Here is a 27,770-nt window from a genome sequence, read left to right on the forward strand (position 1 = left end):
CAAAGCTGATGTATAATTTCTACTTAACTGCCATTTTTCCTCTTTTTAAATTTTCATTACAAGGAACAGCTCCCAAAGTAGAGGATGGGAAGGGCTAACACATATATTTATGGTTTTTTTTCTTTAAATGCAGAACCAAAGGGCAAGAGCTAGGCAAATGGGGGTGAGGTGACTTGCCCAGGTCATAAAAGGAAATGATAAGAATAAAAAAAGGTTTTTTTAATCAGCTGCAGAAATACAAGATGACGGGGATAGGGATGACAACAGAAAAAAAAAAAAAGTTCCAGGGGTTTTACATAGCCATGTGCTCATCTCACATTGCAGCTACTAAAAATCTTTCTCTTTGGATGGTTCATGTGTCCCCTTCTGGGCTAAAGAACAAGTATTACCTTCCAAGGCAGAGACCTGGACCCAAGTTACAGATAGCAGACATGTACTAATGTGTAGTAAAATCCATAATTAATAGAGTACCCATGTAGATGAAGATAACAAACCATTGAAGGAAGGAGAAAATAAATCAGAAAACTCCAAGGATGGTATTCCAAATTAGAAACTTAAAAGTAATTTTCACATTAAAAAGGTTCTTGTGATGGAGAAATCTTGAAAAAATTTTAATTGATCTTTTGACAGAATCCAGATAATTCCAAGAGAAAAGTGAATGAGAATAGGGAAGGAGTTTAAAAAAAAATAAAAACATAAGTTGAAAGCTCACAAATTTTAAAATTATTTAATCATAGTTTTCTTCCCAATTATTTCAGTTTTTTAAAATAAGACTAGTAATTGTTTAGATGCTTTCAAAAATCTAGGATAATGAAGCTCCTTTCTGTGAACATGTTAAAAACTGGGCAGAATTTTTAATCAGTGTATTAAAGTAGAAATAATAACAAGTCTTTCTTTAAGGTACCTAAAACTCCTTTTGAACCTCCCAACAACTCCTTGAGGTAGGTTCTGTTATTTCCATTTTACAGATAAGGAAACTGAGGCTTAGAGAGTTACAAGTTACTTGGCAAAGGGTCACAAAAGCTAGTAAGTGTCTGAGGCAGGATTTGAACTCAGGTCTTCCTGACTCAGGGTAAGTACTCCATCCACTATACCACCTAACTCTTTCAGAAAAGGACTCTGAAGTCAAAGATACAAGACTTGGATTCAAAATCTGACTCTTAACACTGACTAGCTATATAACTATTTTGGGAAAGTTACTTCTCTAACTCTCAGTTTGCTAGTTTGTAAAATGTGGATATCTTACTTCATAGGGTTGTTTTAAGGGAAATACACAGTAAATCCTGAAAGGCTTTTAAAAATATCTGTCCACATTATTATGCCAAAATTTCTCTCTCTCCCATTAGGGAGGAGTAAAATCCAAATTGTAGGAATTTCCATTCCAGCTCTAAGATTCTACTATTAATTACTTAACAAAGATTTGGTTTTGTTTTTTTTTTAAACCCTTGTACTTTCGGTGTATTGTCTCATAGGTGGAAGAGTGGTAAAGGTGGGCAATGGGGGTCAAGTGACCTGCCCAGGGTCACACAGCTGGGAAGTGGCTGAGGCTGGGTTTGAACCTAGGACCTCCTGTCTCTAGGCCTGACTCTCACTCCACTGAGCTACCCAGCTGCCCCTCAAAGATTTGGTTTTGATAGTGGTAAAAAACACTACAAAAATGTTGCTACTCTAATAAAACATTCTTATTAATTTTAAAATTCAGCAATTAAATGCCTTCTACACTAAAGCACTGTTTTCTAGTCAGTAGCTCTGGCTGGCTAGAACCAGCCAAAACCTGCTTAGACTAGCTAGAACCAGTCAAAACCAATTTAAACTAGTTCAAACCAGTTATCATAGGCTAGCACCAGTCAAAACTGGTATAGACTGATCAAGACCAGTTTAGACCATTTCCAACCAGTCTAAACTGGTTCCGACCTATCAAAATCAGTCCTAATTTAACCAAATTAAGAATTAGCAGAATAAAAAATTTTCCATTTACATAACATTCAAACAGATTTGAATTCTTCATGAAATGCTTGTTAAAGAGATAAGTCTCAAACACTTAGGCAACTAGGTCAAGTGCACAGAGCGGTGGGTTTGGAGTTAGTAAGAGCTGAGTTCAACTTCAGCCTCAGATACATATTAGCTGTGTGACCCTTAGCACAATGCCTGGCACATAGTAGACATTACAAAAATGATAAGTAGTATTATCCATTCAAAGGCAATAACCAATAATTGAAATATTTCAACTTAGAAAATACAATGTTCAGCCAAGTATGTTTTTTGAAAAAGTAAAAAATTTAAATTTTTAAAAGTAGTGTTTTATAAACTTACCTTCAAGCAAGAAAGTTGTAGCTCTCAAATACTAGTTATGGAAAATCAGTATTTTTTAGCATTTTAAATACAAAGTCTCTCACAAAATGGTTCCACTATCGTTTATTGGGAGGCTTCCAGAACTAAAAAGCTACATCCTCTATCCTGATTTTGTCTCTAGGCCAATCACTAGTTTACTAATTATTTCTTTCTGACATGAACATATTTCAAAAGTATAAGCCTCAAGCATATTGTCTACTCTGGAACATTTTAAGGGAAAATGTTTATGTTTATACACATACACTTAAAATGGTAACAGGAGACTGTGAACAACTGGTTTTTTAAGGCTCATTTTAACCATTTTAATATCTGGCACAACTTTCTTCACATTCTCCTCACTCCTCTAAATTACACTGATAAACACCAAATCTCTAACAGCATTTTTTTTTTTGCCTTGTTTCCTGCTAAATACAAAAGAGATCTATGCTGAGCATGACCAGAACCCTTTGAGTCTCCACCACCCCAATGAACTTATTCCTTAATGGAATCAAATTCTTTTCTGTTTCCACTCAGCCTACCTTTCTGCCTGTTCTCATACCACAGGATCACAGGCTATGGAGCTGGATGGGGCCTTAAAGATCCTCTATTCCAACCCTGTCATTTGGTAAGTGAGTGAAGAGAGGCTCCACCAGGGGACTGACTTGAAAGGCAGCATATGACAGCAGAAATACTGCTGCATCTGGAATCCAGGCAACAAGGGCTTATTAAGCACCTGCTCAGTGCTAGGTACTGACACTTGCTCTGTGATCCTGGGCAAGTTACTTGACCTCTCTGAGTCTCCCTTTCTTCATCTGTAAAACAGGGACACCCAACAGTTATTCTTATGATCAAATCAGACAATACATGTAAAATGCTTTTCAGACTTTAAAGCACTATATAAACAGTCAGACCTTGCTATTGCTGCCCATAGCCCCACAGCAAATAAGGAGCAGGACTACGATACATTAAGATCATGGGCCACTATTCAATGAAAAACATACAATATGTACAGCTCTGCATGGCTCCATTGTTTTGCTATTAACAGAAGATAAATGGGAGTAACCATTTCCACAGGATAAGGTTCCTGATCAGAGGGGCCAAACGTCAGCACAGGGCACATTGGTGAATGTGAGGTTCTCCAGAAGAGAAAACCCTTCACCCCCACAGAGGAAGGCCTCAAGTCTTTATTTCTTCTCCCAAATACCTTTTTTTTCCCTCTTTGTAACATCAGAAAAAGTAATATTAGCATGAAGCTTGGAAACAGGAGACCCTCAAATCCTAGCTCCCCTACTTACTAGACTAGATCACTTCTAAGTTACCTATGCCAGTCACTCGTTAGTTTCAATTTCCTCATCTGTAAAATGGAGATAACAGTACTTGAATTTAGTCACCTTACAAGGCTGTTATGAGAACAAAAATTAAGTAAGGTACAAAAACCACTTTGTAAACCTTCTATGACTATATAAATGTCAACTCTTATTACTAAGGAGGCTAAGAAGTCTAGTGTTTTATTTTTTAAACAACACAGTGAAATGTTTTCTGGCTTTTTACTCCTGGTTTACTCAGTGCTACATTCTAGTACATCTGTTTCTAACCTCTTAATAATAAATGACATTTATATACCATTTTAAAGTTTGTGAAATGCTTCATATAAATTATCTCATTTGAGCTTTATAACAAATGAATTAAGTACTTAAAGATATCATGAACCCAAGATTTAAAGATTTTATATTACTCCAGTTTTAGGGATGAGAAAACTGAAGCTAAGTGGCTTGCCTATGGTCACATTCCTAGTAAATGGGGGAGGCAAGCCTCTTCTGACTCCAAGATTGGCATTATTTCCTCTGCCCCATTTTGCTTTCTTGGTCAAGAATCCTTTTGGTAGTTTAAAAGCCATGCGTTAGAGTGAGAAAAGACATATCAGAGATCATCTCGCCCAGAAATAAGGACTCTAAGACAGCCCAAGGAGGAAATGTGAGCCATGCTAATTCTTGACAGAACTGGCTCAAGCTCTGGAAGCAGGGGGCAGGATGCTATGAGCTGTAGCAGACAAGTGAATGAAGGGAAGGAGGACACTAAACATAATCTAGTCAGAATAATAGAAGCTCTAAGCTGGAGGAGACTTAGTCCAACTTCTGTATAATGGCTGGATCTGCTCCATAACATCCCCAAAAGTGGTCACGCAAGCTCAATTTTAAAACCACCCTTAGTTGTGGCACACACCTCAACATGGTAATCCATATGACTTTCAGATGGCTTTAACTGTTGAAGAACGTTTTCTAATGAGCTGAAATTTGCCTCCCAGTAACTTCCACTCTTCGGTCCCAGTTCTGCCCCCTAGAAACAAACAGAAGTCTAATCCCTCTTCCATATGAAAAGTCCTTTAAATATTTGACAGTATATATATCTCTTTCCCCAAATCCCAATCCCTTTCCTTCATCCCCCCACCCTCCAAGACTTCATAAGAACAGAATCAATTCAGTTCTAGAAAGGACCTCAGAGTTAATCTTTTCCAACCATCCCAACATACAGATAAGAAAGCAAAGGCCCAGAAAGGTAATGTCATAAAGTAATAAAAAATGGGGCAAAGATTCTGATCTAACACTCAGCACAGTGCCTGGCACAGAGTAGGCATTAAATAAATGTTTATTCATTGATTGGTCCTCTTATTAAAAAAATTCAGTATTCTTTCCACTGCATTGTCTTTTCCAGGATAAACATTACCAGTATCTTTCTGTTTCTCATGAAATTATTTTTAGTTTCCTTGCCATTCTAAATTGCTTTCCTTTGGAAAACCTCAATTTTGACAATCTCCCTTCAAAAATTTGGCATTTCAACTACTTTTAACAAATATTTATTAATCTTTATAAAGTCAACAATGTTCTAGATAGTCTGACCAGTGCAGAGGTATTAGCCTCCATTATGACAGGGGCATTATATTTTATCAATACAAGCTAAGATTGCATGGATGAGCTCTATGGATTGTCCATCCAACTGCATATCAGTCTAGGCAATCAATGCATATTCTTCATTCATTCATTTTTTTTCCCATATGAATAGTTAGGTTAAATTCTCTTCAGTGAGGATGGATCTCATTTAAGAATCCTTGCATTGTTTCAAGATTTGACGAAATCTGCAAAATATCTGCAAATGGGAGTATCTGAAAGACTCAATCACGTAGAGGTAATCCCTCTTCAGTCTCAACTCTTTGTAACAGACATCCTCCAAGCTAGTGATGAATATCTTTGTTGAGCAAAGTTCTCCCTGTTTTATGCTTAACTTAATATAAATAACTAGAATAAAGTTATCTCTAATGTTACTTCTTTCAAAGAATCTTGTATGATTCTGAGACTACATAAATGTATATATACACACACATATATATGCATATATGAGAAACCTTGCTGGAGGAAAGCCTTTAGGTATCATTTGTCTTACCATGTCAGTCAGATACTTTTTTTAACAGTAAAAACAACCATAAAGCACAGTAGGATCTAATGGGCAAAGAGTTGGTCCTAGAATTGGAGGAAGAATACAAGTTAGATAGCCTTTGGGAAATTTCACATTTCTAGTAATGATCCAAAGCTTCTCTCAGAAATGAAAGCTAAGATCTTTTTAACATCAATATTCTTGTTATATGCCTACAAGTTAGGAAAAATCAGTCTCCAATGAATGGAGGATGACAATTACCCTAAGGAGAATATGGTGGTCATTAACTATAACACATTATCAGTGAAGAACAGCAGAGAAGTGGCACAAAGGGTGTCATCAGAGATGTGTGCCTAGAAAGCCTAATCCCCTGCTTTTACAGATGAGGAAACTGTGACACAGAGAGGTTACATTCCTTGCCCATGGTCACCTGCATAAGTGGCAATGCTTGCTTAGACTGAAACTCAGATTCTCTGGGGCTTGAAGGTCAGCCTCCTTTCACTGTGCTATGTAGCTTCTAATACCCAGGGGACACCCAGCATGCTCCACAGACACTCGTGCAATGTCAAAATATCCTAAGGCACCCAAGCATGCTGAGTGGACCTTCTATGCCAGGTTTGCAAGAGAATACAAACAAGAGTCACAAAGGATGGACAAGCATGGATAGGTTGCAATCTGCATCACTGGAAGGATTACTCACATGAATAAGATTATAGATCCTCAAGTATCAAAGAAAAAAGCTGCATTAGGCTTTCCTGGTAGCCACTGATGAAAATTAAATTTCTTTATTTTTACTGTCATTTTCCCTTGGTCTCCTGCTAGTTTCATTTTGCCAAAAAAAGAAGAAGAGAAAAAAAATGCATTTCAATAAGGTAGATATAAAGTGGAACCTTTCAGCCTATAGCTGAACTGGAAGAATTAAGGCCAACAACATTCACAACAGACCTATATTCTATAAAGTTCTAAGATGTAGTTATATTATAGAAGTATACAGGAATTTTCAACATGAGAACTTTCAAAAGAAAAAACTTTTTTCCTAATCACATTTTCTACATGTCACAAAACATATTATGACATGCTATAGTGCTTAGAACAGTATCTGGCACATATGAAGATCTTAATGAATGCTTGCTGACTTGTTAATGACTTATGGCAAGACTACCCTGAAACTACTGAGATATAAAAACAAAAGGCATCTAAAATTTTTTTCTTAATGTAAAAGCTGACTATTCTTTGAAGGTTTTAACAACATTTTTATCCACATTCTGTAAATTATGCTCATCGAGCTGGTGAATCATACCAAATTGTGAGAATGAACTAGTATCTTGGGAAAGAGAATTATAATCCAAAACAGTCCTGATAGCAAATTATAATTCCAAAGGAACAAAGATGAAGCATGCTTCTTAACTCCTAACAGGAATAGGTGATAGACTGAAAATGCAGAATAAATCATACGTTTTTGAATGTGATCAATGAGGGAATTTGATTTGTCTGAATGTGCATATTTGTCAAGAGAGCTTATTTTTTTTTGGAGGGGTGTGGGATCCCTACATAATGAGAGAGGAGGAAGAAAATAAAAGCTTGTTGAGTAAGAAAAATAATATCAAAGCAAAAAAAAGTCATTATAAGTTAGGAAAATGATCATAAACTGATTAAGATTACATTTACAAAATGGCTACTTATGCAAAGTAATTCCAATTTTGAAGTCATATAAATTGAAACTATGGCAAAGTCAATATAAAATATGCCAGTTTTGTTCCAAGCAAGTTTTCCTCTTCTCTTTCACATTTATTCCAGTCATCTCTCTCTACCATTTTTTCTCTAGGTACCAACATAAAATTTCTCTTCTTAGTTTCAAAGTACTCCTATTGTCTCACAAGCAAATACCCTCCTTTACTACTCTATGAATCATTCCTTCTGACTAAAGCTCTTCTTTTCCTCCTCAAATATTCCTAAAACAATTTGTCTGGATCTATCTCCTTCACTCCAAACATACTATACTTTGTACTGCATGTATGTGTGCACATCACAACCACTGTAGTGGACAGTCTTCTACTTGAAAGAAATTATTTTATTCACCTTTGTGTCTTTAATGTCTTATACACAGAAGCTACTTAATCAATGTGTATTAAGCTGAATTAAATTCTTAAGTTATAAAAGTAATAATGCTTTTAAGACTTTCATTATTACCTTATTAATATTCAGAACCCTATGAAATTAGGTATAATTATCCCCATTTTACAGTGGAGGAAATTGTAAACCTAGAGATAATCATACCTAACTTAAGTGACTTGTCCAGGGTTGCGCAACTAATAAGTGTCTAAGGTAAGACTTGAGCTCAGCTCCACTCTCTTGATTCTGAGTCCAAGGTTCTTTCCATTACACCATAATTCTTCTCATATATTCTATGACCTCCTCAATTACAAAATTCAAGTTAAATCATAATGTTTGCAAAAAAAATCATACGTGCATATATGTACACACACTCCTTTAAAATACAAAGATGACACTATTCATAAGTCTGAATATCCACGCCTTTGCTTCTATCTGCCTGCCACCCTCTTCCTACAATGTCCTCCCCAAACCTCTCTGCCTACTAAACTATATTATAGATCCTCCAAATTGCAGCTCAGAGTCTCCTCCTATTTAAATCTCCAGCAACCTTTCTCTTCACTGGAATTTTGTAACATTCATCAGTGTTACTCATTTGAACACTGAATTATATTTTCCTGTGTCAGAATAAACAATTTATCTGTCTACATATGACATCCCTTTTCACTCTCAACTGCCCTCACCCACCCACCAAAAAAAGTTCTGTTTCTTAAGGACAAGGACTAGATCTTAAACTCCTTTTTTTTAAATTCTTCAAAGGGCTCAGCATTACTGCCAAACACACAGTAGATAGTATACAATAACTATTGAATTAAACAAATGTGAAAGCAATTTTACCACTTCAAATAAAAAAATAAGTCTGTTACTTTTTTATTCCTCATGATAATCATATAATAGTTGTAATAACTATCTGAATTACTACTAATATATTATTGGTGAAAACATGACAAAACTGCATAATCAAAAGTAATATAAAGCAGAGGCTACACATTCCACCAAGTCTTAATCTTCTGTATAAGCTGTTAAGATTTGACACTTTCTTATGTAACAAAGCTATCTAACTAGTAAGAAGTCCAACAATGGGGGAAAACAAACTAAAATGTCAAAAGCAATAGATTCACACACACACATACACACACTTGAAAGTAGCCCCAAGAAATAACTCCCAAGGGATGCATATGGAAGAATAGAAAAGGCCCTGGATTTAGAAAACCTAGGTTTAAAACTCCAATTTTGCCACTAACTTTCTGAGGCCCAGAGAGTTTAAGTGATTTATCCAAAGAATCTTGAACAAGTCACTTAAACTCTCTGGGCCTCAGTTTCCTCATCTGTAAAATACAAGGCTTAGACTAGGTAACCTTTAACATCCCTTCCAGGTCTAAATGTATGAAGATATATTGAAGAGATATAGCCATATAAGGTAACTAGAACAAATATTTAGATTTCTAGAAAATAGTTATTTTAGTCCTAACTACTCAATTATATAGCTATAAGACAATTATTTCAGGCAAAAATTGCTTTAGTCATTCTAGAGAACATATTTTTTAAAGCCCCAAAACTGTAGGTTTCAGAAACTAGTCAAAGTTCTTATATTACAGTCACATTGCCCTGGGCCTAGGAAAATTCATGGATTGCTTGAAAGTAGATCTCACAATAATAATAATACTTTTTGGTTTATAACTCACTCTAGAACATAATCTCATTTGTTTCTTAACAACCATTCTTTTGTGTCCAAATGAGAGGGTGCAGCAAGTTTCTGCAGAAGACAGGACTGATGTCACTACCAGGAAGCCCTATGAAGGTTACCATATATCTAGAATATCCTTTCCCACACAGAAAAGGAAGTTACATGCCACCTGGACATACTTACCACAGCATGGTAATCATCACAATTGCTCTAAATGACTAGCCAGAATGTGAGGAGTGAGATGCCAAACTAACATGTTACTACTTAAGAGAAGCATGCACTTGGAATGCTTTATGAACAACTCTGTTATAAGATCCCTGTTATATTCCACAGCTACATTTGATGTATCAAGTCAACTACTAATGTATACTAATGATTGTGTAGTCACTGATTGGTTTACATTAATGTGTAAAATTGAAAAAAGGCAGTTTTTGCTGTGTTAAGACCGGAAGCTAAATTAAAATGAAAAATAAGAAAAGAATAATATAAGAAAAATAAAGTACCTCTGTCTGACCTTCATGGGCACTCGATTCATGAGTAACTCGAATAGCCTGAAAGGAGAACACATGGCATTTATGAAACAATTACCACATTCAATTTTGCAAATGAATAAACTAAGACAATGTTAAGGCTGCAAGATTTTTAAACAATAATCAATCAGGGAAGGTATGGAAATAACAAGGAATAACAATTCTGCTTGGACCCAGGAGGAAGAACTAACATTAATGGGTAAAGCTGGAGGGAGGTAGCTTTTACCTCAATACAAGGAAAAGCTTATTAACAACTACAGGTGTCCAAAAATGAAACACACTTCCTCAGGTTGTACTCATAGTATGTAAGGATGAAAAGAACCTTAGAGCTATTAGGATCATAGATCTACAACTGGAAGAGACAATAGAGGTCATGGAGCCAAACTCCATTTTACAATGAAGAAACTGATGCCCAGCAAGGTGAGGCAACTCCCCAAAAGCACAAGTAATAAGTAACAGCGATGGGATTGGAACTCAGGCTACCTTTTCATTGAACCATATTTAAACCCTCTCATTTTACAAGCAAGTAAGTTGAGGCCCAAAAAGATAAAATGGTAAAATGACTTGAGTAATTACTCAATATATATATAGGCAAAGGTGGGATGAGTAAACTTGTTGGGTACATTCTAGTGGACACTTTGAGTATAGGTAGGGTGAGATGACCTCTGAGGTCCTTTCCAAAAGTCTAAAAGGTTTCCCAGTCAGGTGTCTCATAGCAATACACAAGTATCCCAACTAAAATGCTAGTCATCTCAGAGCTACAGAAAAATCTCAGTGTTGTTCTCTGCAAATCAGAAAATTATAGAATTTGATTAACGATTGGACATAAACAATATACACTTACTCCAGTTAATTAATGGAATCACTTCATCATTTTATTCAAATTTACTCATTTTATTCAAACAGAATATAGCAGAGTTGGTGGTATTGCTCAATGAAACATAAGAGAGGTACTAAGCCAAAGATAAACAAGCTATGCTCCAATATAGGTCAGGATATATTTCTTACAAATGCAATGTCAGCAATAAGCTCACAAGTATGGTGGTATAAATAATTATTGCTTCTCTAATGGAATCAGAATTCAAACTTTAAAGTTTAAAAGTGGCCCCCAACATTAATTCAAGACTTTGTGAATTAAATATCTAAGAGACTATCTTATATTATAGGATTCAGTGTCACGTGTCTTAATTTGCCATTAAGGCAGGCAAGATTCCTGACATGCAGAAGTCACAGGATAAAACATGTAGGGCCTGAGGTGAAACCTTGTCAAATTGGAAGATCTTGGGGGAGGGTTTAGACTAAGCTTGAAAAGCCAGCACGTGAAGCAGGCTCTCTCCCTGCCATTCTTTTGAGCTTATAAGGAGCTCTCTCTCAGCTGTCCTAGCACGTATCTATGTAAGCTATCTCGAGGGGGCCACAGTAGGCCAGAAATCTGGGAACTGGGGCTCTCTTCTTTGGCTCTGGTCTCTTCCTGAATTCAAGCCTGCTTCTGGACTAGCCTTAATTTTTCTAGTCTGAACACATGGGTAGCTGGGCCCCCTGGCCTCCCCTTCCCTGTGGGGAAACTAGGACCTGATGGAGCAGAAGTAATTTGGCTCGGGACTTTTTAAGTTAGATAGGCTGGAAACCTTATTTCTCTCTTTCTCTTTACTAATAAATTCTTATGAATTTAGTATAAAGTCTCCAAGATTAATTTTTATTCATAATAAGACTGTTAGTCAACATGTAGAATGGCAATATGAAAATACACTAGAGTTGGAAGCAAAAGAGTATCAATTCTAATCCTGGCTCTGCAACTTATTATCTTCATGATCTTGGGCAAGCAAATTAATCTCTTTTTAGGGTCTCTACCTATGAAACAAGGAGTACAAACTAAATATCTTAAAGGTCTCATCCAGTTTTAGATCCCATGAAAACTCTAAAAAGATCCCTTTCATGCCTACACTCCCAGGCAACAATTTAGTCACCATCACTCTTCTCTATTTGAAAGAAGGAAGAAGATGAAAAAAAGAAACAGATGGTAGCAGGATGTGAACATGTTTGATATAGATGATTGGATTCAATTATATTACTGAACTTAGTTTATGTATGTGTCATTAATATACTAATTCATGCTACACCTATAAAGAATATAAAGAATAATATATAGAATTAATATATATAATTAAATTATATATATATAAAATATATAAATTATAATTAAAATATAAAGAATAATATTTAAAGAATAAAAATATAAAGAATAAAAATGACCAAAAAGACCATCAACGAATCACTTAAAATAAACAAGAAAAAGTATTAAAGGAGTCAGAAAGAAGTAGGAAAATTCCGGAACTACCATATAAATTTGAATTATTAAAAAAAAAACCTTTATAAATTTTTTTAAACCCTTACCTTCTGTCTTAAAATCTATACTATGTATCAGTTCCAAGGCAGAAGAGTGGTAAGAGCTAGGCATGGGGGTTAAGTGACTTGCCCAGAGTCACACAGCTAGGAAGTATCTGAGGCTAGATTTGAACCTAGGACCTCCTGTCTCTGGGCCTGGTTCTCAATCCACTGAGCCACCCAGCTGCCCCCTAAAAACTTTTTTTTAATGCTTAGCATGCTATTTGCAGCTTTTCAGAAATAAAAAAAAATACAAATACTGGTATTCAGAAATAGCATGATTAAATCAACATTATTAATGAGTGTCTATAAGGATGCTATGATAGGTAGAAGAATCACAGAACTAGGTCTCTGTACTTGTGGAGCTTATAATGTATTAAAAAGTGTTACTATTCAGAAGGCAACACATACTTTAATGGTAAATAAGAAAATTCAAATATCATTAATAAAAATTTCAAATTTGTCTTCTGTATTTTACAATATTCAATTGTAAGTACTACTGTCATGTGTTACTCAAATACTGAAAAGTAGAATTATATAACTCGATTGTTTAAACAAAAATAGGCCAGGTCCAGGAATACTATTAAGAACAGATACTAATTAGGGAGTTAGTAAATGGTAAAATGCTTGACTTTAAACTTCAGACCTAGCCAGGTCAGAAATGCTATTAAGGAGCAGGTAGTTAACAGTGGATAGATTGCCAAGCCTATGGTTAGGAGGGCCTGGTTTTAAATTTGGCCTCAGAAATTTTTGTAGATGTGTGACCCTGGGCATATCACTTAACTCCAACTGCTTAGCCCTTACTTACTCCTCTTCTGTCTTAGAACTGATACTAAGACAAAAGGTAAGGTGATTTTGGGGGTTTTCTTTTTTAATGCTCTCAAACAGAGGGTGCTACCAGGCATGTATGTGTGTAAGGAATAGAAGGGCAAAAAGAAGGTAAGAAGAAAATACATGTATGGTAAAACTTATAGAATAAGCTGTTTTTATTTCCCTATACCAGTTTTGAATGGAGAAGAGTAGACTGGAACAATTTGTTTAAAAAAATGTAGATTTTAAGATATTAGATGGAATGTGAAGCAGTTACAATCCACTAAGGGACTAGAACCCATTTTAAATAAACATTTTCTACAACCCTAAATTACCTACAGCACAAACTTTTACTCCCAATATACACACCCCCTTGGAGCAGGTCACAGAATCCTCCCTCCTCTTGCTTCTCCCACCCGCTGAGCAGTGAGTATGGAGACTATTCCAAGATTGGGCTATGGTGGTGTTCCCAGTGCAGCAGCTCTAAGAGTAAAGAGGCACTAGTGGAACTAAAGAAAGGTGAGAGCTTAGAAAATGAGCTGGGGGAAGGCTAGGGGGAGGAGGAGTTAGGTTTAAGAAGAAGGAATCCAAATAAAAAAAGCTTTGAGGAGATGTAGCCTTCCAGTTAAACCCTAAAGAACAGGTCTTAATCTCCATTTGTCTCCCCTTTCCTTTTTTTAAAATCTCTTATCTTAATGAAGATCACATTTGCCTTTTTGGCTGCCATCTTATACTTCTGACTCATGCTGAGCTCGTAAAGCACTAAAACCAACAGGTCTTTTTCAAATGAGCTGCTATCAATCCATGCCTCTCCCATCTTGTATTTCTGATGATCTTTTATCCCCTTTCTTCCTTTTTCTCCTTGCTTGGGCACCAGGGACTGGCCCATGTGTTTTATTTTGCACTGCTACCACTTGTTGCTTCCAACTAGGGTTGCTTCCATCTTTCCTTCTTGGCCTACTGAGAAACAGAATCCATAAAGGAGAAACAGGAATAAAAAGGTCTTCCTGTGAACCTCCTTCTTTTTCTTTCATTTATATCCCACCAAGGAGTTACACCCAAGTATTAATGGGCATTTATACAAATGTGAACAAGCTTTAATCACACTTTGGAGAAAAATCAGACTCTTGTTCTCTTGAGCTTTGCCCCAGAAGCTAAGGTGTGGACTCAGGGTCCAGAGCATCTAAGAGGCACAGGGTGAAATAGGAACACTGCTGAAGAGACCAGTGCTAGGGCTGAAAGTACTAAGAACAGTGCTAAGGAGCAAATAAGAGAGAAAGAACTATGAGGTTTACCTTTCCCTCCTTCAAATACCACCACCAATGCTGTTGCCTCATGCCTTGGCTTGGAGCAGTACCTGACAGTGGCCAGGAGAAGAGAGGAAAGGTGTATTACACATGGCCATTGGTAGGTAAGAGTAATACCTCTTGAATATAGTTATAAAACATTTATATATTAGTCTTCTAGAATAGTTCCCCAGGATATGGAAAATAATAATAAAGAGGTACTGACTTCATATTTTTCTAGGTATCTGGCTCTTTCTTCAGGACTCATACTTAGGGAATCTTCCAAGAATTTTTTCAATGTTGATCCAGATTCTAAAAATATTAAAAATTACAATGAGAAATTTCTATAATCCTTTATTAAAAAGCAGTTAAACATAAATAGTTGCTAAATGATTAAAGGATTCTACTTTTTCTAGGCTCCAGAGAGCAGACATCGTTACAAGTCAATATTAGGAAGAATTTCCTCTCCATTAGAGCCGTTTGAAAATAAAACAGGCTGCCTTCATGAGTTAATGAGTTGTTATTACTAGAGGAGTTCAAATCAGACATATTAAAACAGAGATTCATCCCTTGGATAGGAGGTTGAATTGAATGACCATTTTCTAACTTTTAGATTCAATGATGGTATTGCATAAAATCTTCTTCCTGAATGAAAATCTTCCATTCGTAAATTAGGCAAATGAGCACATATGTAAAGACTTACTTTTAATAGAATATAAACAAAAGGTAAAAATTCAACTTCTAAACTAGTTACCACTGATATTCAGTTGCTTTTGAAAGAACAATAAGTTTCTTGTAAGTGATATAATTTATTTTTTAAAAGTTAAAAATTAACATATTTTAAATACTAGCACTTTTTCAAAAGAATATTAAACTACTGAGAACATATGTTTGAGAAGAAAATGGAATTTTAGGATGAACTTGACATATTATCTTTTCATGTCACTCAATGTTTAGCACAGTGCTTGGCACACAGTAAATAATAAAATATTTGTTTTCTTCCCTCTTTTTGCTATTCTTTTGAAAGAACATGTCTATCTGTAGAACAGCTATGTTTAAGCACTGACTTACCTTTTACAAAAAGATGAGAGAAGAAATACCTTTTTCTAACCACAATTCTAAGTTAGAGTAAGGAAGAATTAGAGCACCACCTACTGTCCAAAGCAATCAATTTAAAACTACAAAGAAAAATAGCAGGAATGAGAAATTTACCAAAATTCATTTTGTCTTTGTTGTTAGCAATGGCATGGATCAGCCCAATTGTTCCACAGGCATTACTGATGGTTTGCTTCATGAAATATACTGATTCTGTGACGTCTTGTCCTTCTGATTTTATTTTTTCTTCCTCTTCTATTCTGAATACTTCATACTATTTTGTTTTTTAAAAAAAGGAAAAAAGGTCAATATTCTATAGGTAGAAAACAAATATGATCACATTCATGTACTTAAACACAGAAATTCACCAATTATGTATATAGCATGGATTAATAATTTCTTAAAACAGAATTAAGACAAAATCCTTCATTATTCTCAAAATGTCAATAAAGAGCCTAAAGAAAAGCTATAGTGAACTTTTTTTTAAAGACTGAATTCAAATAAACTTTTAAAATTAAAAGTTATTCTTCAGAGGATTAATCTAAAAATGAAATATAGGCGAATCTATACAGCAATGTTCAGGAATCTCTATTCCCCTAGTTGCTTACCAGTAAGGTTAAGCAATGGCCAGGCATACTAGCAGGTGACAGGGAGAAAAGTTAGTGGAAGATTGAAAAAAAAAGGAGAAAAGAGAAAGTAAGAAGAATGAAATTAAGGTACATCTGATAGTGTGAAATAATGTCATCACCAAATGGTTCAGTCGCCCCATAGCTACCAAGTACCACTGACTGCATGTACCAATATAAAATAGAGAAAATCTGAAAGGCTGACATTAAACTTATCCTGCTTTAACTTGTTTTGTCCATTCAACTGCAGGCTATAAAGAAGAAAAGAGGGAGAAAGAGGGAACAAAGAGGGAAACAAGCATTATTAAATGTATAATATGTATGAGGCACTATGCTAAGTGCTTTACAAATATTATTTCATTTGATTCTCTAAACAACCCCTGGGAGGAAGAGGCTGTCCTTATCCCCATTTTACAGCTGAGGAGACAGAGGCAGGAATAAGTTACTTCCTAGGGTTGTATGGCTATTAATTGCCTGAGATCAGATTTGAAGTTAAGTCTTCTTGACTCCAGATCAGCAGAGTATCCATAGAGCCACTAGCAACCAGAAAGTACCTAATGTCGAAAGCTTGCCTAATTTAATCAATATATAAGACTATGTCAAATAAGAACTTTATCTTTTCCCCCAGAAGTTGGTACTCTGAAAACAGTTTAAGAAACATTTGGTGAACTGAAGTTCAAATTCCCTGAATACATATGTATATATTCTTGAATATATACTATTATGTTGAATACATATGTACACATCATCCAAAAGAAGAAAAATTTAAATGCCATGATATTATAATAAGTATACACATTAATGCGTTTTTGATGAATAAAATTTTTTTAAAGTTAATACTATTAAGAAGTTTTGAAAGAAAAAATCTAAAGTATCAACAATCATATGAAAAATTACTTCCAACCACTAAATAGAGAAATGTGAATTAAAACAACACCAAGGTACTACTTCACACCGTCAGATTTGCAAAGATGACAGAAGAGGAAAATGACATATATTGGAAAGGAAGGGCTACAGGAAAACATGCACGCTAATTTTGTGAATTGGACCTGACATTTCAAAAAGTAATTTACAATTGTGCCCCAAAAGCATCACATTGTGCAGTATCTTTTGTCCCAGTGATACTAAAAATAGGTCTATAGCTCAAAGAGATCAAAGAATGAGGAAAAGGACCTATATTATATTTATAGAAGTATTTAAAGCAGCTCTTTTCATAGTATCCCAAAACTATAAACTAAGGGGTTCCCCTATTGGAGAAAGGGTAAACAATTATGATATAGAAATGTTTTGAAATATTGTTCCCTTAAAAATAGCAATTTTTTAAGAAAATGAAGAAGACAAATGAAACTTACTAGATAGTAAGTAATGTATACAGCACTCTCAAATCCCAGGCAGAGGAAGCTATTGTAGGGGTAGCAGCCTATTCCTTTTTCCAAGAAAGGTAGTAGTTGAATGACTTAGTTGAATGAAAGAGTTGAATGACTTAGGGGCTTTAAGGCTTATTGTTTCCTGGATGGCTAAGCTAAGATAGTAACAAGGAACTCTAGGGGCTGGCTATCTAAGGCTTCACTGTCAGGCCATGATGGCAATTCAAGCAGGACTTCATTCAACTGATCAACTTAAGTTTGCTAAATATCCTCCTGCAATAGCTAAATAAATCTCCATCAGTTAACTGCTGAATTGATAAACGGGTGTCTCATTTTGTTCCAATATCTAAAATGAAAAGGCAGTTGGCCAAAGTTAGTCCCAGCCCAGAACTGTAGAATGCCTACTTTAGAATCCTAAATGATTTAAAAACACCTAAGAAAAAATGTTTCTTATTCTTATTCTAAAGAATTCTACAACTCAAAAAACAAAAATTCTAAGTGATCAGGATTTGCAAATTGTTCCAAGTGTTCCAATCATCCTAATCAAGAGTCAACATAATTTGAATGGTGAAACTGACTTCAGAACCCAACTTTAAAAACTTTCAGAATCCTAACAAAAAGGAAATGAAAGGTATTTAGATTGAATTATTTCCTTGTTTATTTTGTTCACAAAAATTCTCAATAAAGTTGTTTCAAAACTATAAGAAAACCATTCCCAAGATCTTAGGGAAAATTAAAAATTTTAATACCCATTAAGAAGTAAAGTGCTGGGGCAGCTATATGGCTCAGTGGATTGAGAGCCAGGCAGGAGTTCCTGTGTTCAGATCTGGCCTCAGACAATTCCTAGCAGTGTGACCCTGGGCAAGTCACTAAATCCCCATTGCCCAATCTTTATTGCTCTTCTGCCTTAGAACCAATACACAGTATTGATTCTAAGATGGAAGGTAAGGGTTAAAAAAAAAAAAAGTAAAATGCCATGTTCTCCTCAAAGTTGAACTATTAAGAGCTAATTAGATTTTATAAACTATTTTCCAGACACAATGTCTCCTCACTGTCAGTAAATTGTCTATAATTGAGACAGGTTTTCTTTAGATGAACACATAAAACAAATTGTCTTAATGTTTCCAGTCTCTAAAATTCAAAATATCCCTTTTTAAAGTCTCATTTTTAAAACTAGAATGGAAATATTTTATATACTGACCAGGAATAAGTCAATTCTAACATTCAGATATGCATATCTGAATTACAGGAGTAAATAAGATTATTTGGAGATTAAATTCTACTTTTCTAAAACTAAGACCTCTGGTTTCCATTAAAGGGGTCTTTGGTAGAAGGAATGTCCTGCCCCATGAAATCAGGATCCTCATGCCTAGTGGTTCAAAGGTCTTAAGGCTCAGGCTGCTGGCATCACTTTCTGATCTCCTGAATTCAAAGCAGCTTTCTGTTTCAGGTATTCTCTTGATATCTGGCTGGAGAAAAACAATGAGCAACTCAGGGAAGGGAGTTTCTCTAGACTGAATCAACTCAAGGTGTCCTTACTACTTAACTGTCAAATATCCTTCACCTGCTATGGTTAAGTAAATCTTTTCTTAACTGTTGGATGATCTATAAGTACCTATCTCATTTTATTCCAAAATGGAACATAAATTACCAGAGGATTGGATAAACTCAGAACAACTGGTATGGTCACGCAGGATTGGAAATGAATGATATTGCTGAATCGGGGTACAAGCATTACAGAGGAAGATAAACCAGAATTAGTTTTTGTTGGGAGGCAGCTTGCTTTCTGGCAACAAAAAGGTGGCACAAATGTCTCCCAAGCTACTACAGAAAAAGGGGAGGCAGTTCCTCAGCAGCCTGATTATGGGTAAAGATTCTGTATTCCCCTCTGACCTTCACCAACAGGGTTCTTAGGGATGGGTAAGTCCTGGCAGGGTCAGGGAATATTAAGTGGGTGATGGAAGGACTATTCTCCATGGTCTCTGATGAAGATAAGTGACCATACAGAAGTGACCATGCTATGGCTTGTTGTAGGCAAATGTAAGGTAGGGATAAGACAGAGTTAGCAAAGGCTGTTATTTTGGGTTAGAATTTTGGTTTAGCTTGTAGTGCACAAATACCAAAATATTGTTTGGAACATTATTTTGGCTTTGTGCAAAGGGGGGGAAATGAAATAGGCAAATTTATAAATTAAGATTTAGACATTTAGGGTAAGATAATAGCCAGACTTAATCAGGCAAGGCTGGAGGGTTCCAACCATGGAATGTGAAAAGGGAGTTTTTTCCTGGAGTGACTCTACTGTGGCTGAGGCAGTTAGAGGCTGGTTTTATCTGTTCCAGTGATGAGCCCAGAAAAAGTGGATTTGTCTCCCAGAAGAAACATCTACCCCTGGAAATTCAGATTGAGCAGCAAGACCAGACTTGGGTGGTGGACATACCAGGCTGGTTCAGCTCCCTGTCTTTACCTTTTGTGGATTAATTGCTGAGGATCCTAGAAAGCTGTGAACATCCCTGGAGCTGAAGTGGTCCCAGTTGTGAGACCTTCACATTCCCTTCTAACCTCCAAAAGCTGGACCTGATAATCTGTGTTAGCTCAGTGTAGATTTTGACCCATTTCCAGTCCCTGAAGTCTGTCCATAGTTATCTAATGTAGTGTGACCTTTTCCTCATTTCTTCAACCCTAAACCTCTTAATAAACTGTTTTATTTTACTCCCTATTATTTTCCTCAAACCCCAATAAGGACCCATAGAGAGATAGCATCCAACCCTTGTCTTTTACCTGGCTAGGCTGACCATTAAACTGCCAACTGTCATCTTGCCAATTAGAATGGTTTCACCTAACACCCAGATCCCTTGTGAGAGGTCCCCTGTTATTCTGTGAAATCCTGTCACATGGGGTGTGTGGGTGTGTCTGGTTGTGTGTGTCACCTCTGTATTACCCCAGTTAGACAGTTACATATTTCAGGCCCTAAACTACTACTGCTTATGATTATCTTCTTACAAGGAGAAATCCAAAATATTAGCATCACCTACATGTGAACCTAATCGTTAAGACTCAAGCTTTGGTCTCTCCTGGGATTCTCCCAAATTCAGCCATTTGCTTTGTTTTTGTTCTCCTTCAACTGATCCTCAACACGTACACACTGTCTTACTTGAAACGTTATCATTCACTTATTCATTCAAAGAACATTTATTACATGCCTACTCTGCCCAAGGTGTTATGTCAAGCACTTTGGATATTAAAAAAAAAAAAAAAAAAAAAAAAAAAGGCACCTGAATTCAACCAGTTTATATCTTACAGTTCAATGTAATTCCTAAATGTGGTACCCAGAATTGAACATAATACTCTTTCCAAAACCTAACTGCGATATTGGAAATTTGGGAGTCCTTGAACTAATTTTGAGGTCCCTGCTCTAAACTTCCTGTGGACATTTAGGGCTCTTTCAAACTACATTTCCCATGATCCCTCTTGCATAATCATGTAGACAGGAAGTGTAATAACGTAGACAGAAGGATAAATAGTGAGAGGTTGGATAGACACTGGCTCTTTGGTGATTTGGAACGGAGCCAGGATAGGAGGAAGAGGTTACAGGGCCCGCATATTTTAAACTAACTCTTAACAGGCACATGGCTTCATTTTTCTAATGGCTATCAATAAATCTTATAAAACCCTAATATTTTTAAATCTATCCTTTTATATCCATTTTATTTCTTATATAACAAGGGCAGAGACAGGCAAGTCTGTCACTTCCTTGGTCCTCAAATCTGCACCTTGTACATCTTATTATCTATTTTAGCTTCCATTTTTAGCATTCCCCTTTTCAGACAAATTATGATTTCTCCTATATTGCACCTGTGAAGCAAAATTTTGGACCCAACTTTACATTTATCACTACTGAATTTTTTTAACCTTCTTTTAGCTCTATTTTCATTTTTATATTTGTTTTGATAAAGTGGTAGTCTAACTATACACAGAGAGCTAATGGGGGAGGAATCCATCAGTAAAGAATCATTTTCTATCTCTTAAAATATAATCAATTTCATTTCCTGTGGTGTTATATAGTGTTTACCATGTCCAGCACTGTACAGGCATAAAACTTCTGCATCATCTCTTAAGATTTCAAACCTTCTACTCCTGAAGCATGTTTTCCAAAACGTGATTTTGCTGACTTTAACTTTTAATATTCATATCTTTGCATTAAAATCACATAGCATAAACATGAATTCTACTTAATTTTGTGGGCCTTATTAAGTTCTTAATAGGATTTCTTTCTCTCTTCATGCCCTGAAACATATTAGCAGATAAATTATAATAATTTTCATGGTGGTCTTTTTTGTAAATATTTAGCACTGTAATATTAGATGACTAAATAGAACAAGAAATGATGCTTATTGCTGCATTTCGATATATAATAAAAAAAATTCCATCAATTCCTCTATTTACCTCTCCAAGGAGGAACTGTAATCATCTAGATGTTCTTGTTGGCAGATAACCTGGTTGTTGACTGCTAAAATGTCATCAGGAAATTGCAAAGCCTCCTTAATGACTGCAATTTTCTCTTAAAACAAAAACCTATCTTTTAAAATATTTTTCTGACCTTGAGTCAGAGAACATTACAGTCTCTAACTAACTGAAATTGAGATTTAACCCAAGGGCAATGAAGAAGCATAGAATAGCATGAGCAGAACACATCACAGCAAAGCAATCAGGAAGGAAAACAGAATACAGGATGTTGTCACAGAAATGTATGAGTGAAAAGGAAGGGGGGGGGGGGGGAGCGTAGCTGAGTGGCTCAGTGGATTGAGAGCCAGGCCTAGAGACAGACGGTTCTAAGTTCAAATCTGGCCTCAGACACTTCCTAGCTGTGTGACCCTGGCAAGTCACTTAACTCCTACTGCCTAGCCATTACCAAGTTTCTTCCTTAGAACCAACACACAGTATTGATTCTAAAATGGAAGGTAAGGGTTTTGCTTTTTTTTAATTTTTTAAATAAAAAAAGGAAAGAAAGAAAAGGAAGGTGGCAAGGTATCTGTCTTATGGGAAGAGTGAAGGTTTCTTAGCCAAAAGTCCATGTGTGCTCTGTTGGTATCCTTGAGTTGTTAAGGAGGTGACAAAATACTGGATCACTAGGTAAAACTTCTCTGGTGCACTTATGGGGTCTGTGGACAATAATTGTGCAGAATGGGCAATCATGGATAGATTGTGTTCTCTATCACTGGAGGGAATAACTTCACCAATAAGATTACAGATACACAGCAACATATTTTACAACTCATCAGTACTCTTATCACCTAGAGTGGCAGCTATCTCTCTCTGCCTTATGGCTTCTGCTCACCTAAAAAGTATGTCATCTAAGCTTTTATCCAAGCCACTGTTATAAATATGATGTAGTAAAGGGAGATTCCACTAATGAGATGTCCTTCCAAGTTAAGGTCAAATCACTGTCTTTCAATTCATTCTTAATTCTACAAACTGTATTTTTTTAGCCCCTATATTTCATGAAAAGAAATGAAAATTATTCACATGAAATAATACACCAAATTATCAGTAACTAGATAAGTAAAAATACAATCATGAAGCTTCTCATCTTATGACTATCAAATTAGCAAAGGTGATAAATGTTGAAGGTCCTTCGGGAAGACAAACACTAACATATTAATGGTGGAGCACTGAAGCTATTCAACAGTTCTGGAAAATAATTTGGAACTATCCTAGAAGTCATTTAACTATGAGCTACTTTTTTTTCCAGCTACTAATGCCCCTCAGGAGGATTAGAAATAGAAATAAAGGTCACATATAGGCCAAAAAAATTGTAGCCCAACTTCTGTAGTAATAAGAACTGTAAACAAAACCGGAAATTTTCAAATGGGGAATATCTAAACAAAGTGTCTCCACAAATATAATGGAATAGCATTATGGCTGTAAAAAACAACAAATAGAAAGAAACTTGGGCAGACTTTATGAACTAATGCTGAGTGAAATATGGAGAATGAAAAAAAATGCATTCAATGACCCCAATAACATGAAAGAAAACAGCACTATTAGGTACCAGATCTTTGGTGAAGACAGTGACCTATACTGAATACAAAGGACTGATGATGAAATGAACATCTCAACACTTGGAATGAGGGATGGAAAACTTTAGGTATAGAATGAGGCATATACATTGTCAGACACACAGCGTGTACTCTTGGAAATATTCTGTTGCTCAAAGAGAACAAATCATTGGGAAGTGAAAGCACTGGTTTTTTTAAAGATCAATAAAACATTTTAAAATGCAATTTTAAAAAGAACAAGAGACTTCACCAAAAAATGCTACAATTTCAGTAAACTCTACTCAGAATCCCCCAGAGGTATCAGTTTAGCAACACTATTTTAAAAAAAATAAGGTTAGTCTGGCATGATCTGATTTCTTGTCATTGCTGTTTCTTCTTTTACATGTCTACTAGGTATCTCTTCATATGACTAAAACTTTGCCAAGAACCATTAAATCAAATGATCTAAAACTTCAAGATTCCATTTTGTTTCCTTTCCTGCAAATCAGGAAAATATCTGCCTCTCTCTCTCCAATACTTAAAACTATTCTTGATTCTCTTTTAAAAATTATAGACAATGACTAAGCTATCAGTGGTATTCACCAATTCTTTCAGTACCCTGGAGTATGTATAGTTCACTTGAGTCACCTTGAGTGAAGAATTCTAGTTCCTCTTGCTTGTTACATGTCCTTTGTACATTTATATCTAGACTTCTGAGACATTTGAGTTTTACACCAACTATCTTTCTTTTATACTGTTCCATGTGAACTCATGGATTTCTTCATTCCTATTTTTCTTCCTCTACTGTTGCCACTCACAACGAAGGAAGATAATTTAAGGGATGCAGAACATTTTTCCCCTTAAGATTATTTTTTTTTCACAGAAACCAGTGAGCTATCAAATTCTAAAAAGCAACAAAAATAAACAGTACTTTCAATAGTTCATTAAATAAAGAGCTGTATTTTCCTCTGGATGTGGACAATTTATTTTCTTAACAGGATCTTCTCAAAGACCAGATCAGACTGCACTCAAGAAATAAGCTATATATGTATATGTATGTCAATATCTATATCAAAATAGGAATCTACATACACATATACATAAAATATGTATGCATGCATGCATATTGTGTACACACACACACACACACACACACACACCGGTATTCAGGCCAAGTAACTTCAAAGAAATATCACAGCAAGGGGCAGCTGGGTAGCTCAGTGGATTGAGAGTCAGGCCTAGAGACAGGAGGTCCTAGGTTCAAATCTGGCCTCAGACACTTCCCACCTGTGTGACCCTGGGCAAGTCACTTGACTCCCATTGCCCACCCAGGAGCCACTCTTCCACCTAGGAGCCAATACAGAGAAGTTAAGGGTTTAAAAAAAAAAAAGAAAGAAAGAAAGAAATATCACAGCACCAAAATATTTGTATGTGACTTAAAAAAAATTAGAAGTTGGCATCTATATCAATCATACTGATTCCCATAACTCCTTAAAACTGAGATATTTATCCACTGGCTTTTTTGATTAGTTTTATTAATGCAAAGAACACTGGGCTAAGAATTGGGAAACCTATGTTCTAATCCAGGCTCTACACGACCCTGGAAAAAGACAACTACTACTTCTTTGTACCTAAGTTTCCTCTTCTATCAAATAAAAGGTTTTAGGCTAGGAGATATCCAAGGTCTCTCAATGAAAAAATGTTATTCTATGAATTTTATAAATAAAATCCATCTTTAAAGGCATATCATATTCTGTTACCAAGTTTGAAAAATCTCAAAGAAATCATTTGTTTTCTTAAACTATTATACTGACAGAGAATTCAGATTTAATATGACAAGTTATGTAATCATTAGTGTGATCAATTAAACTAGAACTATTTCACAAACAAAATTATCTGTTTAAAGTCGTAGGATTGAACACAGACTATTTGTTTAACCTATTTAGTATTCTGCTTTATCAGTTTACAAAGAGAATAAACTGAGCATGTGAACATAAGTTATGATTTTTATTTATTATGCAGATTATTATGACCTGCAGTCACCTTTCTACCAGAAATTCTGTCCTCCAAATGCTATCCCACTTTGCAACATCCAATTTCCCCCAGAGTTCATGCTGTTCTTGTTTACAAATGTAAGTGTGAAAATTGTGAGATGCACTAAAATTAATATTAAACTAAGTCTTAGCTTTTGCTCTATCCTAATGACAGACAACCTTCAGAATCCAGAATTCTCTTTCTAGGAAACAGAGAATACAAAGTGACTTACACTTAACCACAAACCCATATAAATTATTTGTAACTCCCAAAGTACCCAATATGCCAAATAAAATCAATGTTCAAAGTTAATGACCTTAAGCTTTAGTATTCTTATAATGAAAAGTAATTTAACAGCATTTACACACGTACTCTATCTTACTTGCTCAAAAGAGAATTTAATTTATTATATAGGGGAAACATTTTCTTTAAATTATTCACTGACTAGTTCTACCAATCAGCCAATTCCCATCTCTAGTATGGTATCTCCCACTAAAAGCTGCTATCCTCTCCATAGTTAAAGGCATTTCATGATATTCTTGTTAATATTTTTACTCCACTGTATACTCCCCCACCCCTTACAAAGTGAGAAGATTGATTTTGTATCATTTATTTATTGATGCAATTTAGAATTAATTGATTCTGTCCTGTAACTGCTTTTGTCCCACAACTGCTAAAGTTATGGCTCTTTATCTTTCAACTTGGTTTAGAATCCAACTGTCTGTAATTGGTTAAGCTTAGAAATCCAGTCTTCCTGCTAATCACAGATCTATTCTTACCCCAAAGAATTTTGCTAAACTTGAGCCTAAAATCTTTAGACCACCAAGTTATTTTTCAAGAATGTTTAGTTCGCTGTCCAAAAGTATGAGCTACTATCACATACCTAAACTCAAAGAAAAAGCACTTCTCAGTCTCATGAGAGAAGGGTTTGGTGGTAGCCCGCTTTACCAAATTTCCAATTAATTATGTTGTTCCTGCTCTTCAGCTCTGTAACCAATCATATTGCCCTCAGTCTCATAACATTAACTACCCTGTTCAGTTCTTTGTTCTGTACTCCCAAAACCTAAACAAGGGGAACTGTTTTCTTGCTCAGGGTCTTTGTCAAAAATAGAGGAAAGTCACTAACCCATTTATTGACAAGCAGCAAGCAGCATGTCCCTATTAATAAATGTTATGTTGCTTAAAGATTTGCTTCAGTTTACCCTTTTGTTAAAATTTAAACCTAACAATAGCTACAACCCTGATGAAATCTACTTTCTATTTTCTCTGATCCCAAGTGTCTAGCAGGACTTCACTGGAAAGTCAGAAAATCAAGCCAAATGCCCCTATTACAAATGAATGCCATATATCCAAACTTCTCAGTAATCTTTTCTTCTTTAGTAGACTTCATCAAGCCCTACAGCTATCATTTTGAACTTCTTCTCAAATGAAGCTATATTGGTTCTCCTCTTATAAAATTCAGACTATTCTCTACAGAGGACCTTACCTCCTTCTTTACTGAAAAGATTAAGATGAATTCCTTCAGACTTTACATTCTCCACTTCAATGTATTTCTCAATAGAGAAAACCTTCCTGCCTCCTTTCCAAGGCTAACATATGTATCAATCCTAGCCTCTCTAGACTTTGTCCCAATTATTATCTTCGTAACTTTTCCATCTCTTGCAATCTGGTTACCACCAACACTACTGAAAGCACTTTCAAAAGTCACCAATGATCTTGCCATCAAAATCAAAGGTCTCTTTTCAACCCTTAGCCTCCCTTCTAACTCTACGTTTTCCTCTTGATTCTGCTGTTTTGGATCATTTCCTGTATCAGCATATATATGGTTCAATATAGCATGGAATATCATCAAAAATCTGATAACAGGTTTGAAATCTGTAGGATTTCAATCTCACATATGAAGAAAATGATCCAACAGTTAAGACTCTTAGGACCCTGGACAATTCTCTGTAAGACTGTAAGTAGCAGAGGTTTCAACCTGCATAGGTAGTTTCTTCATCTTAGGTATTCCTCATGCCAGGAAAATTGTATATCTAGCCCCTA

At 35.6% G+C, this 27,770-nt stretch overlaps 1 protein-coding gene across 3 annotated transcripts in view; it reads right to left on the reverse strand.

Annotated features, from left to right (window-relative positions):
- UCHL3 (ubiquitin C-terminal hydrolase L3) overlaps nt 1-27,770 on the reverse strand; it is a 109,906-nt gene that overhangs the window by 40,171 nt on the left and 41,965 nt on the right. For 2 of the 3 annotated variants that reach the window (XM_044670588.1, XM_044670590.1), the window contains exons 4-6: nt 15,783-15,939; nt 14,797-14,882; nt 10,063-10,110 (exon numbers count right to left, since the gene is read on the reverse strand). In XM_044670588.1, the coding sequence (XP_044526523.1) occupies nt 10,063-10,110; nt 14,797-14,882; nt 15,783-15,939 (291 nt within the window). Of the gene's footprint in view, nt 1-4,554; nt 4,669-10,062; nt 10,111-14,796; nt 14,883-15,782; nt 15,940-27,770 lie in introns of all 3 variants that reach the window. The other variant, XM_044670589.1, reaches the window with a different exon arrangement.

The sequence above is a fragment of the Gracilinanus agilis genome, chromosome 3 (assembly GCF_016433145.1).
Source record: "Gracilinanus agilis isolate LMUSP501 chromosome 3, AgileGrace, whole genome shotgun sequence".
Taxonomy (NCBI): domain Eukaryota; kingdom Metazoa; phylum Chordata; class Mammalia; order Didelphimorphia; family Didelphidae; genus Gracilinanus; species Gracilinanus agilis.